This window comes from Penicillium rubens (assembly GCF_028828025.1).
Source record: "Penicillium rubens strain IBT 27055 chromosome Unknown utg000001l_segment0_segment0, whole genome shotgun sequence".
Taxonomy (NCBI): Eukaryota; Fungi; Ascomycota; class Eurotiomycetes; order Eurotiales; family Aspergillaceae; genus Penicillium; species Penicillium rubens.
Window position 1 is genome coordinate 2963804 of NW_026890599.1, and position 23076 is coordinate 2986879.

The window sequence follows — 23076 nt, forward strand, 5'->3', positions numbered from 1 at the left end:
TCTTGCACTTCTATAAACACCTGTGAAGCTTTAGGTAGTGACTATAAGCATTAGACCATGAATTGAAAACAACGTGTGTTTCTATGTCTCAGAGAACATTTCTATTAGTAGCGTTGAGAGGTGTCGAGATGGGATGACTTCATTGCTTGGCTTAGTGCGGAACTCCGAAAACCCTCGCGGAATTCCGAAATTTCCTCCGATTGCGTTTTATCTTCAGAACCCGGTTCGTCTCGAATCGACATGCACTTCACGAAGAAGGCATTCCAAAAATGTGTAGAAGCCAAAACTGCATGTGATCTCGGAAAGCCGAAATGCAAGCGATGCAGAGATCGAGGCATTAGTTGTGGATATCCAGCACATGCCAAATCGAAAAGTGGTGCTACTGCAGACAATCAATACGCTTCTGTGGATGTCAGCCCCTTCAGTACTGTTTCCGATGTAATATCTCTGGATTCCACAGGGCCAGAGGGTCTTGTCAAGAGCACCGGAAATGTATGTCATACCCCGAGTTACCCTACCATTACGGACAGTGGCCCAGTTCATATAGATGCCACTGCTACCCTGAACTTTCAAGAAATTGATTTGGTGCCCATGGTTGATGCAGAGGAAATTCGCAGTGGCTGGTTACGCCCCTACCTCTCAAGCTCGACGGGCCAAGAGCCCAAGCAGCTGAGCGCTCACACCATCCAGTATCTCACCTGCGTGTTGAAATCTTATCTCAGGGACCTACTCAACTCATCTGCGCCGCCTTTTGTTCATTTGATGCAACAGGTGAGAACTTATCCGCCTCTCTTTACTTACTGTTTCACCCTGGTTCGGGCGTGGTTGGTGCTAGTGGCATTCTCCGAGCTTAACTCAAGAAAACGCAAATACAGAACAAGGATACAAGATACTATGACACAGTTGTGTTAATCGGAACCTTGCATTCGCTTATATCGCTCTGCCGCAGTATAATTAAATTGATACTCGAATCATATGCCCATAGAATTCCCAACCCATCAGTGTTTCATACTGGCCATCTGCTCATCCGCAGAAGCCAGAACAGCTTTGATGGGTTCTTTCGAGATCATGCGCTCAAACCACTCCTTCTCATTTGGGAACTCATCAACGTTAAACCCTTCATCTTCGAATGAAGCATGGGCCCCCCTTTTGCCACGGAATGAACGCTACGTCAGCGTACGACATCTTGTTCCCGACCAGCCAGGGACCATCCCCAGCGTTCTTGTCATTGGCCTCCTTCTGCTTGCCCAACCACTTGTCGAGCACGCCCGTCACGCGTTTGGCTTCGTCGACATAGCGCTTCACTGCAGTAGTGATCTTCTCCGCATGGTACATCTTGAACCAATAAGCTTGCCCGTAGTACGGCCCTTGACCAGAGACCTGGAGGTGGAGGAACGAGCGCGCAAGCTCAGCTTCTGCGCTGCCCGGGGTAAAGCTGAGCTTGCGGGGTTCCTTGGTGTCATAGCGCTCTATGAGGTACTCGACGATGGCGCCACTCTCCCAAATGGTCAGGTTGGTGTTTGGGTCATGGATCGAAGGTAGTCGTCCATTTGGATTGATTGCTTCGTACTCGGGTTCCTTGACTTTGGCGAAGGCGACTGGAACGGATTCAAATGGCACTTCGAGGAGTGTGAGGATAATTCCGACTTTTAGGGGGTTGGGGCCAAGGAGGCCACCGTAGAGCTGAATAGGTTTGATCGTGGATGACATTGTTGCGATTCAATTGTGACTGAAGCTGGAATAATGACTGTGATCATACTTATAGCGCCGGGGTTCCATTTTATAGGTTCGAATTTGTTCAATTGACATCTTCTCGTTTCTTCTCCGCAATTCCCATTATCAATCGCTATGGATACAAGCTGACGGATTTGTAACAATTTGTCCCCCAAAAGCTTCGTCCGTTGTTCGTCCGAAATATTCTTGCCTACCTAGGTAGGTAGGTAGGTAGGTAGGTAGGTACCTAGGTACCTTTCCAAGGGGTGTACATTAATAATCTTCGGGCTCGGGCATTTTTGGGGCCGAAGGCCCCTGCGCTCTCGGATCTATATTATTCCGTCAGAACCATGTCCATTCCCCAACCTGGAAGGTCTTGGCAAAGAGATATTGAGATGAAGATAGGAAAATAACTCGGTACCTCTAGGTAGTACATATGTGCATATATAGGCAGGTGCCCCTTTCTAGGGTACCTTCCTCAGAGACCGCCTTCCTGCCTGGGACCCTGGGCAAGTTCCATGGTTCTAATGTTTGGAGTGACGGAAATCATACCCGTATACTCGTTCTACTTAAATTGTAGTACTTCGTAGTACTTCGAGTCTAATCCTTCCTGAATTCACATGGATAAGTGGAAAGCACTAACCTCGTAGTGGTTTCCTTCGAAATGGTCTGTCTTTCTAAGGGTAAACAACCCCGCACTTGTGAGTGACACGAGATGCTCTTATACAAGTACATGCCTCCGCACTTTCCTTTTTTCCCCCTCCTTATCCATGTTCATCCTATAAACACAATATCTCCATTGCACTTACCCGCGTAACATGCTGATCTTCCATATCGCCTAGACAGGCATCGGCTTTCAATCCACTCTACTACAACTCTCGTCGACTCTTGGGAGCTAATGTGCATCCGCTGGGTTCCGACAACAAAGGAAACAGAAAAGCGATAGCTCGAGTTTGTATGTCCACAGAATTTCTATCTCCTGCGGTTTGTTACTATTTCTTTTTTTTTTGTTCCCCCCATGCCACGATTGGGTATCACACCCCGACAACGACAAGTTCTCACATTCTCGCAAAATGTGGGGGTGTCGATTGTTGTATGCCTCTAGATACCTAGAGCAACGGAGACCGTTACAGCATGTAGGCAGTTTGAGCAGTCTGTCTACGTGATAAGGAGGACTCCCACATTCAGATACATATATTTCGAACATCATAAATGTATATTCTCCATTGTCAATATCATACCCACATCCAATTCATCATCTAGTCACATGCGACAAAGTTGTTACCGCTGGCACCAGTGTGCGTAATCACGCCAGCTAGCTGGTCGTTGCCGTTAAAGACAACACGGTCCGCACCAGGAGAGTTACCAGAGTAGACCGCGCCACTGCGGAGAATGGGGAATTCGTAGTAGGTTCCCGAAACGGGGAAGTCGAAACCCTCATAGTTGCGGTACTCGTGAGGGTAGTTGGAGACATCATCATTCGCGCTGTAGAGATCGTATCCGGCTTCCTGGGCCGCGCTGATGGCACTGCTGGTGTAGCAGACTGAACCGCAAGTCGCAGCACATGCGCGAGCTTCCACGTCCAACGGGGCGGCGAAGGCACTGGAGATGAATAGGGTGGCCACGGCCAGGATCTGTGATTTGTGTTAAAAGGTGGATGCTGTTGACCTGGAATGGGTGTATTACCTTGCTGTACTGCATTTTGGCGATATAGTGGACTAGCAGGTTCGAGTGCTTGGCCGGTTATGGATATTTCTTGACTTGTAGGCCTCCAATATCTATGGGAAATGCATCTGTTTAAATATATCTTGCCGGAGGTGTCTTCGGGGTATAAAGGGCATCTACTCGCTATCTACGCGATGTTACATTCTGTGATTCAGCCGTCTCGGTCTCTAATTGGCAACTGGTTGCTGCAAGTCCAAAACACCAATTCACGACCACCATACCGAATGGGGAACCATGACCGACCAGCGGGCCTTGAAGTATAGAAGCCAAGGCGAGGTACAAGATAGTCCCGATTGGCCGATGGGGGACAGCGTGAAGAATCGAGTGGTGCCAGGACTTCGGATTCCTGAAGACGCCCCTAGCTGAGAAGGTGATCGGCAACGCGGGGGCTATTTAGTGATGGGGCTTTTCTTTTAGACCCATGCGCCGAGACTAGGAGGGTCTCACTCCCCTCGGGCCAATCACGGCCCCATCCGTCGGCCACGATGTTGATCTAATGGCCCATTACTCAGCTGGCCATGTGGGGATACCTGCTTGAAATCTGAGTAAACAGTGAGCATACAGTGATTTGTGAAGGCCGAAAACAAATTTCAACCTCATTTCTTGTCAAGATAAGATACTTTGCTATTGCGCTTCGCATATATTGTTTTCCCCTCACGTGTTCCCGCATTCCGACGGTCTCCGTGCTGATCTCTTGAATTATCACCTCTGGGCCGATGTGTGCTGACTCGACCGCATGTCTTGTTTCTTGGTTTTCCGTTGTCAGTCACACAAAACCGTGTTCAGCATTGACTATTTACACGGTAGATTAGGTCCAATTGTGTCACATGCTAGCCTGCATGGTACTTGCGACGGCTGAATATAACCGAAGGAATCTTGGCATTGTGCATGGATGGGTATAGTATAAGACGGAGGGAAACTGGTCTACCCTATAACAACAGAATAAATGCGAGACCACCACTTGGCGGCCTTCTTCGGTGACTCGGGCTCTTCGAAATCGACTTGCTCCCTTCGCCCGGTCCAGATGTCCATATCCTCCAGTCGGACGAGACTGGTTTTATTCCAGAACTTGTACGCAATCACAAACAACACAAACACAGGGAGCAGGATATAGTTGATCACGAAGTCAGTTGAGCTAAAGGGGTTGAGGAAGCAGGTATACCCCTGGAAGAAAATGAGGAACATATTTGCTGCCAGTGAGAGGTAGGTACCCCATGGGTAGAGGAAAGCTTGGTATGGGAGCTTCGATGGGTCTTGGCCTTGCACGACCAGGGCTTTCCGAAATCGAATATGCGCAACTCCGATTACCGACCAAACAATAAAGGTAGAAACTGTACTTGGTTAGCATAGAACAATGGTGTTTCTAGGAATGTCTCAGGAAGGGAATCATACCCCCTGAAAGGGTGATCAATGCCGAGTAAACCCTCCCAGCACTATCAGACTGCCCTAGGAAAACAATGCATGCGAAGATGTTGGTAAATATCAAGCCCACCCACGGCACTCCGAGACGATTTGTCCGGCCAATGAATTTCGGGGCTTTTCCGTTGCGGGACATGAAAAGCAGGGTTCTAGATGCTACATAGAGCGAGCTGTTTCCTGCAGAAATGACACTGATCACAATCAGCGCATTAATTAGATGGGCAGCTGGGAGGATCCCAGCATCCTGTAACGAGATTGTCAAGGGAGAGCTGGCTGTCTTCGACGACTTGCCCAACAATCTGTCGTCATTCCATGGAATGAGCATTCCAATGAAGAAGATAGTTCCTGGATAGAGTTCAGTAATGTTCCGGGCTTCTGTTTCAATATGGACTTACCAACGTAGAAGATCAGGATACGCCAAAAGACCTGCCTGATAGCCTTGGGTACTGCTTTTTGGGGATTCGCCGATTCTCCGGCGGTGATGCCAACCCTAATTTGACTGTTAGCTTGAGCCATTTCCCGCCCCCAGTATTGAGCAACATACATTTCAGTCCCAGCATACAAAGTGCCAGCAACAACAAAGGTTTTTGCCACGCCATTGATTGAATCTGCAAATGCCCCCGGATCATGCCAATATTCAAACCCGATGGCGCGTGGTCCAATCCCACCTGCACTGATGATAATTGCCAGAATGAAAAAGACAATCAAAGCCAATACCTTGATACTGCAGTCTGTTAGACAATCCGATGCCTCAAATCTAAGCACGCGGACCTTACAGAGATAGCCAAAATTCCATCTCGCCGTAGGCCAGAATTCCGAGATTCGATAGGGTCAGGAACATCACCCAGAAGATCAAGATCCAGCCCCATTGAGGCACGGCATCTGTCCAGTACCCAATGACCAGTGATATCGCGTTGTATTCATTTGCGAGAACCTGGAGTGTCGTGTTAGCAAGAGATCCTCCATACTCGAGTCCTCAATGCGTGTCCTACAGTCACCCATAAGTACCAATACGCCCACCCCAGCGCAAATGCAAGAGAGTCGTCAATAAAGCGCTCCGCATACTCTGTAAACGATCCAGTCACGGGAAGAAGTGTGGCCATTTCACCCAGCGATTGCCTATAACCATCAGAAGCATTCTTGGGGCTAGAAAACGCACTCCTTACATTACGAAGAAGACGATAATGCCGACCAGCGAGAAACTGATCAAAGACCCTGCAGGTCCACCTTCGTGCAGCGCATTGCCCGAGCTCACCAGTAGACCAGGACCGATAATGCCTGGGAATACTTTGGTCAATACCAACTGTATATTTAAATGCGACCGCAAACTCACCTCCGATAGCGATCATCTGTAGATGCCTAGACTTGAGCTGCCGCTTTAATGGTGCCGACATAGGATCTGTCGCAATCTCTTCATCTGATCTGCTTATCTCCTCCGATCGCAAGCTTTTCGTAGCGCCATCCTGAACAGGTCCTCTGTATGTTACGGCGCTGAAATCCGTTTTATCTGTCATGTTGGGAAATACTGCATCCAAAAAACCAAATACAGGTCTCAGATCAGTCAAATTGGAGAGACAGGAGCTGTTAAATTTTTTTTTCACACAAAAACACCCGTGGCTTGCGAATGATAAGGAATTTCCTCATTTGCTGCTGATGTCGTGATAAGAGACGGGAGCGGCGTCATGGGAGATTTTGTGGGGCGATTTGATCGGTGAAAAGGGTACTTTGGACTGGTGGACTGGTGGAATGGTGGAATGGTGGAATGGTTGTCTCATTTGGTTATATACAATATTTTCATCCCATTTCGACATCAGAAGTGTGATATACTGGATATTAGATCTGACCAGTTTTGGCTTGGGGTACAGTTCTGCAGATTATCAACAGCCTTTCTGGGAGCGAACCCTAGAAGAAAAGTGGGAATTTAGCACGGATCTCTCAAATTATGAACGGCAGGAAGCAGAGGGAAGATTTGCTCGAATATTGCCTCAGATCTCTCAGATCAGTACATCAGGGCCGGGTCAGCGCACAAGAGATATCATCATTGGCATCAAGCGAATCAATATGGAAGGGTAGGAAATAGGTAAAGTCACGCCAGACGGGGTCTTCGAACTCACCGGCAGTATGGAGCGAGAGAATTCGGGGGAAAGACAAAAAGACAATAACCCAACAGCAATAGGTGGTAATGTTGGAAGAATGGCTCAGAACACTTTTTTTATTTCAATGAAGTTCAACCACTCGAAATCTTCATCATCGCCAAGTGAGCTGTCTTAACAGAAAGGCAGGAGATATGTTAGCATTGTAGGGTATTCCAATCTAGATGTTAGCAATAGGAGCATTCGGAAAAAAAGGGTAGGAGATATGATGGCGACATCGCGTGAATCAAATCTCGAAATTAGCAATCGGAGCAACGAGAAGAGAGATCACAAGGATATAGGAAAGGAAAAGACAAGCGGCACAATGCTAGAAGAATGGCTCAGAACACTTTTTTTATTTCAATGAAGTTCAACCTCCCGAAAATTTCATCATCGCCAAGTGAGCTGTCTTAACAGAAAGGCAGGAGATATGTTAGCATTGTAGGGTATTCCAATCTAGATGTTAGCAATAGGAGCATTCGGAAAAAAAGGGTAGGAGATATGATGGCGACATCGCGTGAATCAAATCTCGAAATTAGCAATCGGAGCAACGAGAAGAGAGATCACAAGGATATAGGAAAGGAAAAGACAAGCGGCACAATGCTAGAAGAATGGCTCAGAACACTTTTTTTATTTCAATGAAGTTCAACCTCCCGAAAATTTCATCATCGCCAAGTGAGCTGTCTTAAACAGAAAGGCAGGAGATATGTTGGCAATGTAGGTATCCCAATCTAGATGTTAGCAATAGGAGTATCGGGATAAGAAGGTAGGAGATATGATGGCTATATCATGAATCAAATCTGGAAATTAGCAATAGGAGCACCGAGGAGGATATAGGAAAGGGAAAGACAAGCAGCACAACGCTGAGATATTGGCTCAGGACACTTTTCTATTTCGATGAAGTTCAACTCAACAATATCTCATCATCGCCAAGCAAGTTGCCCAAACACAAGGGCAGGAGACATGTTGATAATATGGGAAATCCTAATCAAGAGATTAGCAACAGTGCTCGAGAAGACACTTCGACATAAGAAAGGACAGAACGAGCAATGGCACAATGCTCGAATGGTGGCTCAGAGCACAACCAATTTTGCGTCGTCAATGAAATTCCGGTATCAAGACTTTTTCATCATCGCCACCAAGCAAAATGCCTTTCCGAGGTTGGGGGTATATGGGAAGAACTGACAACATACAAAATACTCAACTTCATAAAGCAGTGAACCGTCAAGTAGACTGGCGTGCAATAGAGAAGGCAAAGCGCTTGGGAAGTGCCTCAAACAAGTGTAGCTTGGTCATCAAGGATGTTCAGTAGCTCTCTTTTTTCATCATTGGCATCAAGCAAATCACCGACAGGAAATAAAGCTATGGGAAGTTGACAAAGTCGCAAACCATATCAGCAAGGTAAACACAAACTCACTTGGTCAAAATTCAAAAGGAGTAGCCGAATGCCAAGTGGGGAAATGCGCGAGTGGGCTGAGCTAAAAGAGATGCAATGATATTAGCAAAATGTAACCAGCAATGCATAATGAGGTCTAGAGAGAACAGTTTCCGTCAAATGTAGGCTCAGGCTCAGGCATATGGGTTTTGTTTTCTTCAGTCCTCTTTTTGGTTTGGTTTTCTTTTTGACAAGAACAGATACTACAAGAGCAGAGGTTAAAGTGTAGGTAACCCTTTTCATCATCGCCGAATTGGGAGTCAGGGACTGCAGAAATGGACTTACAATTCCATCACCAAATGCCATGTTGGAGCTGAGCAGGTATACCCACAGGGTAATGAGAAATGGCAATAGCGGCTCTGCCAAGAAATCAAAGACACCGAATGTAGGCTCACGCAGGTGTCTGTTTTCTTTGGAGCCCTTTCTCATTGTCCGCAATGGGCGCGTCTTCCTCTGAGGCTCCTATATAATCCTTCCAAATATGGCAGTGGCAGGCACAAGAAGGGAAAGGGAAGGAGAGTAGAGCCGATCTAAGAAGATCCAACAATATTAGCAAGATGCAATCAAGTCGAAATGCTGATTTGAATAGAGAGATCTCCATCAAATGTAGGCTCAGACATAGGGGCTTTCTTTTCTTCAGTCCTCGGCTCTTTTTTTTTTTTTGGCTGAAAAGAACAGATACTACACATGAGCCGAGGCTCAGGCATAGGCAACCCTTTCATCACTGCCAATGATATATGTAGTCAGAGAATGCAGCAATGAAACATACAATTCCATCAGCAAAGGCCGAAATGAGCAGGTATATCGGGTATGGAGATGACAATGATTGATCTGCCAAGAATACAATGATATTAGCAAAGTCCAATTCAGAAGCGAATGGTCGTTCGAAAGGAAGCAATATGAAGGCTCAGATATTTGGAGGGTTCTTTTCTTCAGTCCTCGGCTCTCACTTTTTTTTTTGGCTGAAAAGAACAGATACTACACATGCGCCGAGGTAAGGTATAACCCTTTCATCATCGCCAATTGGGAGTCACAAAATGCAGAAACAAACTTACGGCATCAGCAAGCGCCTTTTGGAAATGGGCAGGTATATTTGAGCAGAGAAATGGCAATGGCGTCTCTGCTAAGCAAGCAAATGGGTCCGAACGGTGGATCAGGAACCTCAGACGGAGAACAGGTATTGGTCTTCGTGACTGCCATATTGACGGCCCGTAAGTGCAAGAGGAGACTAAGGAACGCCATTTCCATTAGCATATGAACCTTCAATTGAGCAAGGCTATCACAAGCAGATATGCGAGTGATCTGTGTAAAGAAGGCAATGATGGGTTTCAAATGGTGGCTCAGATGTAATTGTGTTCTCGTCACGTCTCCGAATCAAGAAGCGAGGTTTTACCATCATCATTGCACCACTGGAAGAGCATGAAACCGTAGTCCTTGGGAGTGGTCATGACAAATAGGTCTGGGAAGATATGCACTTTACCTGGAAGATGCCAGATAGGGCTGGCCCAGGGCACGTGAACGGGTGTTGGCTCTCACCACTGTCATACTGACAGCCCATAGATGCAGAACGACACTAGTGAAAGATATTTTGATTAGCGGATGAAGATTCAAAAACGAGCAAAGAGTATAATAAGCAGATATTCCAGTGATGAGTTCGTAAAGGCAATGGGTCTCAAGTGGTGGCTCAGATGTGTTGTGTTTTCGTCAGGCCTCAGAACCAAGAACGAAGTTTTATCATCATCATTGCAACACCAAAAGAACATGGAACCCATAAGCCTAAAATAAGTCACAGTAAGGATGATAAGGCTGGGGAGAAACACGTACTTTACCTGGAAGATGCCAGATAGGGCTGGCCCAGGGCACGTGAACGGGTGTTGGCCCTCACCACTGTCATACTGACAGCCCATAGATGTAGAACGAGACTAGTGAAAGATATTTTGATTAGCGGATGAAGATTCAAAAACGAGCAAAGAGTATAATAAGCAGATATTCCAGTGATGAGTTCGTAAAGGCAATGGGTCTCAAGTGGTGGCTCAGATGTGTTGTGTTTTCGTCAGGCCTCAGAACCAAGAACGAAGTTTTATCATCATCATTGCAACACCAAAAGAACATGGAACCCATAAGCCTAAAAGAAGTCACAGTAAGGATGATAAGGCTGGGGAGAAACATGTACTTTACCTCAAAAATGTTGGGTGGGGCTGAGCCAAGGCGCAACAGGTATCGGCTGTCATCACGGCCACACTCACAGCCCAGAAATAAGAGACTAGAAAGAAACCATTCATTAGCAGGTGTCACACCAAGAATGAGTGAAGAATGTATCAAGCAGGTATCCTTAGAGACCATTGAGCATTTTGTAAACAAGGCCATAGGGTTTCAAACGGTGGCTCAGATATAACTGTGTGTTCGTCAGGCCTCCGAACCAAGAGAAGGTGTGTTTTGGCATCATCATTGCAGAACCAATAGAAACATGAGACCTATGACCAAGACATAGTAATGGCAAACGGGATAATGAGGGTGGTGGGTATACACTTTACCTCGGAAATGGTAGATGGAGGTGGACCAAAGCAGTTAAATAGGTAGACCCTGGTCAAGTGAGATGTCAGTAAAAGAGGACTGCCATGGTACCTCAGAGAAGATGCAAGTCATCTTGTTTCATCGATCATGGTCACCGTGGTCATCATTGTCTCCATCACGGAACCCAGAGGAAGTGTGCATGAAGGCGATGGAACCACTTACCAATGAGCGCAACAAGAAAAGTTCACAATGCAACGGAGGGAAAGGGAAAGGGGGATGATGAGATAGGTTACCAAGGAGAAGGTAAACGAAACACGAGTGATAGTTGGAAAGAAAAAGATAAAAACAAAAAAAGCAACGTGGGAAAGACGTGGTGACGACTAAGCAAAGTACGTCGACTAAGCGAAGTAAACGACCACAAGTCGCCTAGGCAGCGAGACCAATCGACTCACCACGTAAAACGTGTGATCTGTATAAACGAGACTCACCATGGTACGACCGAGTACCTACAATGTGGTAAACGAGGAATCATAAAGGTGCATTGGGCATCAAGCCCAAGTAAGAATAGAATGGAAAAAGACCAGAAGTATGAAATCTCCGGGGATAAACACAAAGAGAGGAGATGGGTAGAAGGAAAGTAAACAAGAGAGGAAAATTTGAAGTCGAAGCAATTATATACTCGTACTTAACGCTGATTGGCGGGCGGTCGAAGCTTATAGGACGCTGATTGGCTGGACTTATAGATCTGGGGTAGAAGTACATCTGCTCAAACCCGTTCAGCAACTCGAGTGTGACACGTTTAGTCCTACTCGCATCAAAGCATTTATTACCATAATAATTGGTGAATCTGTAGATAGGGTACTAATCGCAATTTGGACGAAGTATAACGCTAGGAACCGACGTGGTGCGTGAGATAAAGTTGGCTACATTCCACTTGAAGATCGAGGTTAGCGGTCCAGGTACCTAGGTACCAAAAACTATCTCAACCGTGGCATCACCGCCTTGGCGTTAGCGCCTTGTACTTTCGAGGATTCAATGTACTTAGTTCTAGTTTTTAGCTCAGAAGAATGCAGACGTTGCCAGCGACAACAGAACGAGTTAAGAGCAGACGGACGGCTAGGCAAAATGAGCACCGACGACTCAGCAAAATGACCGTTGACGACTAAGCGAAGAAAATACGAACGCAAGCTAAGCGGCCAACACTCAATCGAGTCGCCAACACTCAGGACCGAAGACAAAACAAGAGGACAATTCATTCCCTATGGTAGCGGCAAGCGGTTTGTTTTTGACAGACAAGGGGATTGCATATCACTATACATCGTGCTCAGCAGTCCTCCACGTTTAGCATGATTCCCCGGGTCGTTTACAGCGGAGGGATAACTTTTCGATGAAGGTCTCGCCCCATTTTGCACTGTCAAGGTCAGCAACTGACAATAGAAAAGCAGGAAATCCCTTCGAACCTTGTGTTGGTATTGACGAAGCCTCGGAGATACTCGTACTTGGCTTTTCGTTCGGCCGGGTCCAGATTCAGCGCATTGAAGATCGCCTCGGACATTTCCGTCTTATTTGCAGGATGGAACGGGATACTACCATTCGTCATGAATGAAGCCGCGCCGGCAAATTCAGAAAGAACGAGGACACCATGACGCTCTTCCTGGCATGCCACATACTCGAAGGCTACGAGGTTCATTCCATCGCGGGTGGAGGTGAGAAGACAAACATCGGCCACCGAGTACAACGCGGTCAATTCGTTGAATGGAACGGACCGATGCATGTACAGCAGCGGCGTGCCCTCGGGGGTGGCTGGCCAGTTAGTATACTCCCAATATTCGTGAAGAGGACTTACCATGCTTCCCGTTGATCTTCCCGGCGATAGTACACAGTTCCGTTTCGAGCTCCTGATATTCCTTTACGTCCTCACGGCTTGGGACGGCGACTTGGATGAGAACAACCTTGTTTTGCAGCTCCGGGTGATCATCGAGGAAAGCGTCGAACCCCTTGAGTTTCTGCGAGAGGCCTTTGATGTGATCCAGTCGGTCGACGCCAACAATTACCTTGACGCCTTTATAATGTTCTTTCAAGACTCGAATACGCTCTTGGACATCAGGCTTTTGCAATGTGTCGATGAACTTATCGGGGTCGATGCCGACAATAAACTTGTTAATGCAGACCAGCCGATTTTTATACTGGATTTGGTTTGGAATTTCGGTGCGTGCATTGCTGTTTTTTTGGTGGTGTTGGTTGGTACTTCTTAAACTTTCGGGGAAAGGGAATTAGGGCTAATGCTCACAGGAGACTGGCACAGGTGTCGATGAAATTTTGCTTATACTCGTCCGTGTGGAACCCAATCAAGTCACTTGACAGCATGCCCTCGATGAGATGTTTTCGCACAGGGAGGTTTCTCCAAAAGTCCCCTGCAGGAAAGGGCGTGTGAAGTGAAAAGCCAATGGCGCAGGATTTACCTCGCTGTTTGAGTCGGTCACGGAGAAGCTCAGGCAAAAGCATGAGATGATAATCATGGACCCAGATCAGCGATCCACTACCCGCTGTTTCGGCAATCGCATCTGCGAATAACTCGTTTACCCGCCTATACGCTTGCCATGGGGTCTCGTCGAAAACTACACCCGACTGATAATGGAGAATGGGCCAGAGGATACGGTCTGGCGGTCAGCGTGAATCGCGGTTTTAGGGCTTGGAGCTTACTCGAGAACTCGTTATAGTGCTCGTGAGCCAGGCTGCTATCAAGGAATATAGGAATAGCATTATGTGCTTCCAGGCTCTTTTGCACTTCCTCTCTATCCTTTGGATCTTTCACTTCGATTCCTGGCCAGCCAAACCATTGGAACTTGGTGGACTTGGTCAACCCCGAAAGGGAAGTGACGAGGCCACCGCTCGAAAGAGATGATTGAAATGCACCATCAACACGTTTCACGGATAATGGAAGGCGGTTTGAAACGATAGTTAGATTTCGCTTTTCGCCAGTTGAGCCCATTTTGTCAAGACAGCTGGAACTTTATATATCTTCAATAAAGAAAGAGAAATGAGTCAGGGACTGAATCAGACGAAAGAATACTCTACTTTGCATTGAAAGAAGCAGGAATGAAAGCACAAATTGGCAGTTATACATAGCCACACAAATGGCAAATGGCAAATTCAAAAATTTACGTCAATATGAAAGAAAATGCGTCCCCGGGCCTCTCCTCTTTATTATTAATGTGCCTAGAATTGAATGAAATTGGCCTCAGTGACACTCTGGCTCCAATATTTTATTTGCCTGGGATTATATGGATACTTAAAATGGTTGGTTGACAATCTTCCCGGCTTCTATACAGGCGGAGGTAGACTATACAATCAACACTCCGTGATTGAGCCCTATTTTCTACAGAAATGGCCAAGAAATACCATTGGAATTCTTCATGTTTAATTGCAAAAGTAATTTTATTGTTCTATCCATAAATAAGGTTGTTTTTCGTCTATACACTGCAGGGCTGCTTTTTGGCTGGATTTCGTCATGGCCATGTCAGGGCTAAGCACCCGGCGCCTCAACCTTCTCCAACAATTTGCCTCTTTGATTTTGCAACAGTTTCACAACAATGAAGCAGCTCAATCCGGCCGCATACAAACATCCAGCAAACGCAATCAGTCCCCAGTACTGTCCCTCGCAGACATGAATGATCTCTCCAGCAATCGGGACGCCAGTCAATGCCCTAGAGAAAATATGTCAGCCACGAATTCTGATAAAATGGCTTCGAATACAAACAAGAGAATGACTTACCCAAAAGCAACAATAGTATATACCGTGGTATAATACCTCCCATAATTCTCGACGGGACACAGCTCTCCCACGCAGACTGGCACAAGACTGATATTGCTCCCACTAGCGAACCCAAATACAATGGAGAATATCACAGTAGCAACAAGATTGCCATCTGCGGGCATCCAAATACCCAGGACGGAAATCAAACAAAGAATGTTTGTCAGGATCAATGTGTTGAACCGACCGATACGATCAGCAACGATGCCCGGCAGCCAGCGACCAGGGAAAGAACCCGCGTTCAAAAAGACCACCATCAAGTACGATAGGTTGTGAGAGATCCCACTCGCAATTGAGTACGAGGCAATGTACTCGAGCGGAATGAAGAAGCCCCATTCAATGAAGAAAACACCCATTGTCGTCAGAGCGAGGACTGGGTCTTTTAGAATGGTGAGATCGGGAAGGAATACCTTGAGCGAGGGACGCGACGGGATTTTAGGAGGGAAGTTCGCTCTGACTAGAAGACAGCCGGGGATCAAAAGGATCAGCGTAATGAGACCGACGACCCGACTAGCCCAGGCAAATCCAATCTGAGGCGCGAGATACAGTAGTACCAAAGGGAATATCACGCCGCCGATACTACCCCCGGCCAATGCGAGACCTGTTGCTGCGCCTCGGCGCTTGATAAAGAAATGTCCAATGCTCGCAACTGGTACGATGAATATGAAAGACGTACCCGTTCCTCCCAGAATGCCAATCACAATGAGGAATTGCCAGTACTCCTGGCAAAAGCCCATGAGGATGAACGTCAATACGAGCAGACTTGACCCGATCCACATGAGCAGCTTTGGCCCTTTGATATCGAAAATGGGCCCGATCTGGATCCCGCAGAAGAATACAAGAAAGTTGTATATGCCGAAGATCCAGCCAATTTGTCCTTCGCTGATATTTGAGAGTTGGTGTGTTGAGATCCAGGCTTGGTAGATGCCGATGCTATTCATTAGGCCGAGTCCGCCCATGATAGCGCTGAAGCTGCCTACCACAACGAGGTTGCCAATGAGCCCTCCCTCTGGGCAGGTGGTTGGGCCGAGTGCTGATTCGTGGTGCATTATTTCTATGCTACACAGTAGGTAATAGGTATAAGAGGGAAAAGGAAATTTGTTGTTGGAACTATCTATATGGAAAATTCAACTGTCTGGATATATAGCTTCTTTTAACTAGTTCATAGTGGATATAATCAAAAAAGTTCAGCGATTTTTTCTTGAGCTCGGCCATTATCAATACATCAAATGCATGCCGTCTGACGTGCAGTTGAAGAGAGAAATTCGCCGTAGCATGAAGATCGGAAACGGGTCTCGGGAGTGGGCCGAGCCGATTAATAGAATCAGCAAATGAACGTCCCTGGATTCCACTTGGAATTCTCCGAAAGAGTCATACTACGAGCTAGCTCCGTGGCAAAGGATGGCCGAGACGCTCCGCCACCGGGGGGCTCGCCCAGTGGGCGGTTCGGCCACCGGCGAAAGTTCGCCGACTCAGCATCAGCGAAGGATCAATTGAACGTGGGTTTCGACGGATACAATACTTCATTGTCGGCATCATGTACGGAGTACTTTGGGATAATATGGCTACAAAAAGGAAGGAAAGAAAATGTAGAAATATAAATCTATACCGGCCTAGGTAAAAAGTACCCAGTACGTACAAGAGGTAGAGACAGTAAAGAAGCCAATGTAGCCCCGGGAATTAAATCGACTAGAACCAATTACAAGAAAAGAAAAAAAAAAAACCATGATGATGGTATGAAATGAAACACCAGCACCAGACCAATTCAAAATGCCAACCCCGAATATGACCCCGTCCCCCGGTGGTTATGCTGCCAACCCATCCGCTGTAAAACAAGTACGCCGACCAAGACCTGGGCCCAGAAATGAAAATAGTGGCTTAGGCAAACCTGCGCTTAGTTGGGCTAGGTGTCCGAAGATGCTGCTCGCGCTCACGAGAGCGCTCAGTGACAAAGTCCATCGCCCGTGTGTTCTCGAGCATCAGGGGCTGATCTTGTTTCTCACTGTAGGCGCCGCCCTGGGTTTGCCGAGGGTCTTGCTGCCCATAGTACCCGAAGGACGGGTTGTGCTGCAGCTGGGGGTGCATGGATTGGGATGAGGGTGGGTGTTGCGCGTAGTGCTGTTGCTGAAGACGATGTCTGAATGAGCGGAATGACCAGTTGCTAACAACGGTAACGGTAGATATAGTCGAGAGGAAGAACAGCTAGTATACAAGTCAGTAAAGATCCAAGAGCAAGTGCGCAGGGAAACTCACGATCGCCTTCCAGCTGATGGGGTCGATGAAACTGTTGATGATAATAGCCATTGTATGCGCGGAGACTTTGGCGCGGCCAACCTTTGCTGGGTCACGATTCATACACCGTTCCCAGTTCTCGCATATAGTCTCCAGGGCCGGCGCACGGCTAGATCGCCCGCAGTCGTTGTCAATGTAGCTTTTCGTGCAGACCGCCATGTCGGCCAAGATAGTGTCGGACATCTCCTGCGCAGCCTGCTCGAACTCGGCGCGGATGGCCGACACAAATCCGAATACGACATAGACGGCCAAAGAGAACAACGACAGGTTAACTACCAACTGGGCCCACCATGATAGGATGGCGGGCACATTCGGGTGTGCCTCCAGCATGCTGAAGAAATCGGACCAGGATGAGACGTGCGAGCGATCCTGGTCGGACTTCTGTCCCTTCCCCTGCTTCGTTTTCATCGGCTTCTCTTCCCTGCTGCTGGGCCGGTCTTGGTCGCTCTCATCATCGCTGTCGACTCGTATTTGTCGGCCGAGTGCCTTGTCTCTCCGTCGTTTCTTTTGTATCCGGTGCAAGGCTGCGTTGGAGTGGTGGGTCAGCCGAGGGATTTCACCTCGCCCTGGGCTCTGCGGATTCCGGCCATGGAAGTTGAATAGTGACGAAGCTCCCTTCCCTGGCTTGTATTGCTGCTCGGGCGTATCCTCGTTATCTGCGTATTCCGGAGACGACATATTCTCAGCACCGGATGAGAAATCCACATCGAATTTCCGTGGCGTTTGGAAAGCAGGTTGGCCAAATTTGGCCTTCGGCGATAGTGGTGCGGGTTGTTGTCGGGGTTGTGAAAAGAGGAAGGGTTGAGAGTTTGGCTCGCGGAGGGAGGGTAGCGCTTGCTTCTGGGGAGATTCAAATGCGCTGTATGTTCCTGTGCGGGTGTCAGATGGCTTGAGATTGCAGTTGTCCTCGTTCAGACTAGGATACGAACGTTTCTTGTCATGCTGCGCTCCAAGCTGGTAGAAGGGCGAAGTCAGATCACCGGGGGCTCGAGTTTGCCATTCAAAGTCCATTGGACTCTCTCCCGTTCGCTTGTCCATCTTTAGGTCGAGCAAAATATAGATCTCTAGCGGGTAGATGGTGAGGGTTGGAAGGCGGGAAGTTTTTTGTTTGGGGTAAACATCCAGACTCCCGTAGCAACCTTGGCATTAACACTCTTTATCTCCGAGAAGGACCATACTTCATATTTTCACAGTATTCCTTGCTTTTATTGTACCCATCCTATGGTATAGTTTACAGCCCAAGGTAGAAAATTTTAAGTAAACGTCGTGCTAGAGCAGGCCTAATTGGAATCTTGACATCGGCCTGTGGAATAGACCACAGATCTATACATCTACGATATACCTAGGTAGACATTATGGGGATATAGACAGATTTAAACCGAACATCGAAGCAAGATCAGTTGATGCATTGGGCGACCAGCACCCACAACGGGTATTAAACGAGACGGAAAACACATAAGACAGACAACATGACCATCTACTCATCCATCTGCCACTGGTATTCCAAAGCCTCAAACCGGCTCTTCTTGTTCCGCGACGCAAACCAGTCCTTCTCAAACCCATTGGCCCGATCTACTCCATCCCAGCGGTGCCCTGGCCGAATCCCATACCGATTGGGCTGGAAGGAACCACGATACAGTGGCCGCCCCGTAACACTGGCTCCCGCATCACGCCGGGCCGTAAGGAACTCCGCAGCGGGATCATTCCACCGATCACGAGCCCTCATGTCTTCGTTCATTTCTTCATCCTCAATCGTCCGCGCAAGCGGCATAGCCTTGATAGCTTGTAGGTCCTGTCGCCGCTCCTCGCGCTGTTGTCGCTGCACATCTCCCATCAGCGCCTCGCGCGCCTGTTCTTCTTTCTCGCGCTTTTCTTCTTCCGCGCGGCGGGCTTCGGCACGTTTCATAGCCACGTTGATGATCCGTCCGGATGCGTCTCGGTAGATTGTTTCTTGGCTCGTTTGGTTGGCCGCTGAGGGATCGCGGTACTGTGCTTCTTCGGCTTTGCGCCGCTTTTCTTGGGCTTTCACCATCGCTGCGGTTTGGGCGGCGGTTTGGAGACCTCCTCTTGCTCCAGACTCCATGCGACCCGCACCATCATCTTCATTGTCCATCATAAATGCATCTTCGTCGTCTGGGTCTTGCTGGGCGGCGCGTTCTGCTGCTGCATCGGCTAGAATTGCGTCGGCGGCTTCTTGTTCACTTCCGCCTTGGCCGGGCGTGGGTCCTCCGATCGTCTTCCAGCTTGACTTCTTTGCGCGGCGGAACTCTGTGGTTTTGGCAGATGTTTCGAAGTAAGGTCTGTCCTCGTCGTCTTCTCCCGTATTTCCTAATGAGCGAATGTCTGGTGGATCATCGTCGGCAATGATGAGGCCGGAGCCTGCAGTATCGGTGGCTTTGGTCTTCTTGCGCTTCTTCTTTGGTCGCTCGGTGACCGGGTCGGCAGTCAGATAGTTCTTTGCCAGGTAGTCGGCAAGTGATCCAGGCATGATTTCGATATGCTGTATGTGAGGAGCGTGAAATGTCGATGCAGGTTGAACACAGTGATTTAACGATCCGGGGGAATGTTTTCCCGAACTGTATGCCGCCTAGCGCTTCGTGTTAAGGCGTGAGCGCTTTATTGGATTATGGGCTCGGCAATGTAGAGGAAGACTCCGAATTTTGTTGTCAGATTATTCCCATGTCTGCATAATGCCGCGCTCCGAAGAAGCAGAGTGGTGGGCCAACGCAGTCTACGAAGCCATCCAAGAGGTCCCCCGGGGCAAAGTCACTTCCTACGGTCACATCGCACGCCTCCTAGGTGAACGTATGGGAAAAGTCATATGGTCGCTATAGTTATACTGACCCCTTTTTTTTTTTTTTGGTAATAGCTCAGCGTCCCCGCCAAGTCGGCATCTGTCTCAAAGTACTCGCGTCGCCGGAGTCTGGTTCGCACTTCAATTCGAGCACGGTGCCGTGGCAGCGAGTGATTAATTCGAAAGGAATGATTTCGCATCGGTGCGTTCGAGCTAGACTACCTATTCCAAATTGTTGTATCATCTCAAACTGGACCATATGACCAGACTCGAAACGGACTTTTATCCATGGATGCGTTCCCGGCTGACAACTATAGCAGTGGACCCGGAAGTGCGGAGCGTCAGGCCGAAGCGCTCGCACAAGAAGGTGTGGAGGTTACCGCAGACAGCATGGGCGAGATGTATGTCGATTTTTCTCGGTATGGGTGGTTCCCAAGCGAGCTGCCGAGCGAAAGAACGGATGAGCAGCCATGAGAATGGGGGGATGTTGAACACCCATCTACCGTCGTAGAGACGTTTACAAATATCATAGATTGGGTTCCAATACCCTGAATTGCATCCGGGAGTTGATAATGATTCAAGAAAAGGCGTACGGAGATTGAATCCATACATAGCAAATGGTCATAACTTGTCTCTCTGGTGGAGGGGATCTAGAAGACGGGGAGGACTCCACAGATGAGAGGGAATGGATGACACAGGAGACTAAAGGACCCATCACGAATATGATCAATGGAAATAGAAAGACGAGTCTATCGGAGAGGTATGAGATGGAAAAGCACCAGACACAAAATGTAGACAGACGTGCAAGGGGGGAAGGCGAGGCATAAGCATACGAGCATGTCGAAAACACCCCAACTACCAGCATAGGACGAAAGAAAGCTTCAAAGAAAGAAGAAGTAAAGACATAAACCAACCAGCATCAATCCGTAAATGGAAAGAGGAAAAAGATCGTTAACTCACATCATCGCCATAAGGGCATGCCCGCAATGAAAACCCAGGGGATAGCCCCATCTAGGCCAAGGAAAAGAGAACAAAGAGGGAGGGGGTCACTAAGGTCACCTTCATCGCTTTTTGACCTCGGTAGCCCAGCCTTCAATGCCCTCCCCGCGTGTTCCAGGAGAAATGCCCAAATCAATTCCATCCATACCAGGTGTGTCCTTCAGCCACTCGTGAGCTGCCATGCCACCAGCGTTCGCTCTCTTCTCCGGTGACAGATCTAGCATGGGCAGTAGGAGTTCGCTGATACGCATGCTCTCCTCCATGGAGTAGTGGTACTTTTCTCGCAGGACGTCGGGCAAAGCCCAGTGACGGAGTCGGTGGATGTTGCGCAGTTCACCCTTGCGGTTGAAAATTTCTTGGGACCATTTGCCGGACATGCAGAATGACTTGGGGAAGGGACCGAGTAGCTCAATGATTTGGGCGATGTGATCGTCGTCCTTGCCATATTTGGTCCCTGATTGGGGATCGAAGAGGTAGTCTCCAGTGATAAGTTCAAAAACCTAGAAAGTTAGTATGTCGTCCAGCTTCGTCTGTGATCGATGAAAATGTCACTCACCATGCATGCCATACTCCACACATCAGTACTGGCACCCCACTTGGAGCCCAGTATGACTTCGGGCGAGCGGTACTGACGAGTTTGAATGTCGTTGGTGAAATGATGACCGACCCAACAAGCATTGCCTAAGTCTGCAATCTTGACAGAAATGATATTCACGTCGAGTTCTTCTTCTGGTGCTTTGCTCGAAGAGCCTTTATCGAGAGAAATGCCGGACACCTCTCGCTCCAGAAGATCACTGTATGTATGTTATTAGCGCAGGCTCTTATATATCGTAGCAATAAAGGTGAAATGTAACAACGTACGCAGTTTTCTCTCGCTGGTTTTGCTTCGCATCTTCCTCTTTCACGCCAAGCAGTTCTCTCATTGAGGGCATTTCTGCAGTAGATGCTAGGTCAGTTTCAGTTCGCGCACAATCGTGCCATATCTGCACCGAGGGGGACTGACCTGCAGGCTCATTGACTACCTGGTTGAGGCTACTGTGCGAGTTGGAAGAGCTGTGTTTGAAGTCGAAGCTATTGAAGCTGGTGTTGAGCGGACTGGGGAGCGGCTGGCTCCCTGTGATCAGTGTTCGTCTCCGTCTCCGCCCATTCCGGTTATCCTCTTTTTCCTTCGCCTCTTTATTGGCTTCTTCCTTGACATGTGCTTTGACGATCTGCTCCACGTCCCCAATCTCGATCAGCACATTCTCCGGCTTCAGATCGGTGTGGATGATCCCACACTCGCGGTGGAGATAATCCAAGCCCAGCAGCACTTGCTTCGCAATCTGCTTGACTAGCGGCATAGGAATACCGCGGTGATTCCACCGCTTGATCAAACCCAACAGGTTCTCGCCCAGGACCTCAAAGACCATACAAACATGAATACCGTTGGGCCCCTTGTGTTCGAACGAGTCCAACAGACTAACCACATGCTTCCGACCAGGGTGAGAGGGTTTCGCTTGGACTATTTTGTTGAGGAGCTTGATTTCGTCGATCGCGGTTTCAGTGTAGTGTGCGGCGGACCGAACCACCTTCAGCGCGACGTGCTTGTTGGTGGTTGTATCCCGTGACAGCCAGACCGTGGAGAAATGACCCCAGCCAAGCTTGCGCACGACAATGTAGCGACCATTGTTGTATGCTTCACCGACAGCGACAGGGTGGTATCCACCCTTGCAGTAATCTTCGGAGTCCTCCTCTTCCGCGGTAGCCTCGAGTTCTTCGCCAGACGATGAGGATGATGAGCGCGATGCGGATGCGTTGGGGTTCGACTGAGCAGCGCCAGTTCTGTTTCACGGGGGGATAAGTTAGTAACTATGTGCATCAGGAATGTTTCTCAAGACATACGATTCAGTAACGCCGGGCGCAGGGTTCCCTTCATTAGTAACGATGGGCTTCAAGTCAGTACCCTTTCTCCTCTTCTTTCCGCCGTTGCCATTGGCAGCTGAAGCAGCAACGTTTGCCATCTGTTTGCCCTTGTTGAGCATCGCCTTGGTAAGATCGACTCCCTCCATGGTGTGGAGATTTGGGAGGTCAAGCTGAGAGGCGGGGCACACTGGCTTTTGGTTGGCTCAAGCGGAACTTAGAGGCGGTGGATGTTGGAGGGGACCCCTCTACCACCTTTTCACACAGTAAAGACACGGCAGTCGAGGAAAATCCCGTAGAAGATTTCAAATGAACTTGTTGAAAATATTCTAGGGGGAGG

At 48.3% G+C, this 23076-nt stretch overlaps 9 protein-coding genes across 9 annotated transcripts; 1 reads left to right on the forward strand and 8 right to left on the reverse strand.

The window, feature by feature from the left end:
• Positions 1–998: 998 nt before the first annotated feature.
• N7525_001168 (glutathione S-transferase family protein) lies at positions 999–1710 on the reverse strand (the record flags this gene model as incomplete). Its single annotated transcript, XM_061211786.1, has 2 exons — positions 999–1166; positions 1198–1710. The coding sequence occupies 2 exons, from the start codon at positions 1708–1710 to the stop codon at positions 999–1001; spliced, it is 681 nt and encodes a 226-aa protein (XP_061071012.1).
• A 1262-nt stretch (positions 1711–2972) lies between these two features.
• N7525_001169 (extracellular guanyl-specific ribonuclease RntA) lies at positions 2973–3414 on the reverse strand (the record flags this gene model as incomplete). The annotated part of the gene is made up of 2 exons (XM_002558197.1): positions 2973–3347; positions 3400–3414. The coding sequence occupies 2 exons, from the start codon at positions 3412–3414 to the stop codon at positions 2973–2975; spliced, it is 390 nt and encodes a 129-aa protein (XP_002558243.1).
• Positions 3415–4362: 948 nt separating this feature from the next.
• On the reverse strand, positions 4363–6371 carry N7525_001170 (amino acid permease; the record flags this gene model as incomplete). Its single annotated transcript, XM_002558196.1, has 8 exons — positions 4363–4769; positions 4831–5202; positions 5253–5347; positions 5402–5581; positions 5634–5791; positions 5850–5976; positions 6024–6135; positions 6191–6371. The coding sequence occupies 8 exons, from the start codon at positions 6369–6371 to the stop codon at positions 4363–4365; spliced, it is 1632 nt and encodes a 543-aa protein (XP_002558242.1).
• A 5908-nt stretch (positions 6372–12279) lies between these two features.
• N7525_001171 (trehalose-6-phosphate synthase) lies at positions 12280–13930 on the reverse strand (the record flags this gene model as incomplete). The annotated part of the gene is made up of 5 exons (XM_002558195.1): positions 12280–12349; positions 12399–12741; positions 12785–13158; positions 13229–13598; positions 13642–13930. 5 exons carry the CDS (start codon positions 13928–13930, stop codon positions 12280–12282), a joined length of 1446 nt encoding a protein of 481 aa, XP_002558241.1.
• A 534-nt stretch (positions 13931–14464) lies between these two features.
• On the reverse strand, positions 14465–15801 carry N7525_001172 (uncharacterized protein; the record flags this gene model as incomplete). The annotated part of the gene is made up of 2 exons (XM_002558194.2): positions 14465–14645; positions 14714–15801. The coding sequence occupies 2 exons, from the start codon at positions 15799–15801 to the stop codon at positions 14465–14467; spliced, it is 1269 nt and encodes a 422-aa protein (XP_002558240.2).
• An 829-nt stretch (positions 15802–16630) lies between these two features.
• On the reverse strand, positions 16631–18082 carry N7525_001173 (putative nuclear envelope protein Brr6; the record flags this gene model as incomplete). Its single annotated transcript, XM_061211787.1, has 2 exons — positions 16631–16954; positions 17006–18082. 2 exons carry the CDS (start codon positions 18080–18082, stop codon positions 16631–16633), a joined length of 1401 nt encoding a protein of 466 aa, XP_061071013.1.
• A 439-nt stretch (positions 18083–18521) lies between these two features.
• cwc26 (putative cell cycle control protein (Cwf26)) lies at positions 18522–19532 on the reverse strand (the record flags this gene model as incomplete). The annotated part of the gene is made up of 1 exon (XM_002558191.1): positions 18522–19532. The coding sequence occupies one exon, from the start codon at positions 19530–19532 to the stop codon at positions 18522–18524; it is 1011 nt and encodes a 336-aa protein (XP_002558237.1).
• A 202-nt stretch (positions 19533–19734) lies between these two features.
• Positions 19735–20312, forward strand: N7525_001175 (MGMT family protein; the record flags this gene model as incomplete). Its single annotated transcript, XM_061211788.1, has 3 exons — positions 19735–19849; positions 19914–20040; positions 20159–20312. 3 exons carry the CDS (start codon positions 19735–19737, stop codon positions 20310–20312), a joined length of 396 nt encoding a protein of 131 aa, XP_061071014.1.
• A 587-nt stretch (positions 20313–20899) lies between these two features.
• N7525_001176 (serine/threonine-protein kinase) lies at positions 20900–22885 on the reverse strand (the record flags this gene model as incomplete). The annotated part of the gene is made up of 5 exons (XM_002558189.2): positions 20900–21337; positions 21394–21631; positions 21699–21783; positions 21841–22658; positions 22719–22885. The coding sequence occupies 5 exons, from the start codon at positions 22883–22885 to the stop codon at positions 20900–20902; spliced, it is 1746 nt and encodes a 581-aa protein (XP_002558235.2).
• Positions 22886–23076: the final 191 nt, after the last annotated feature.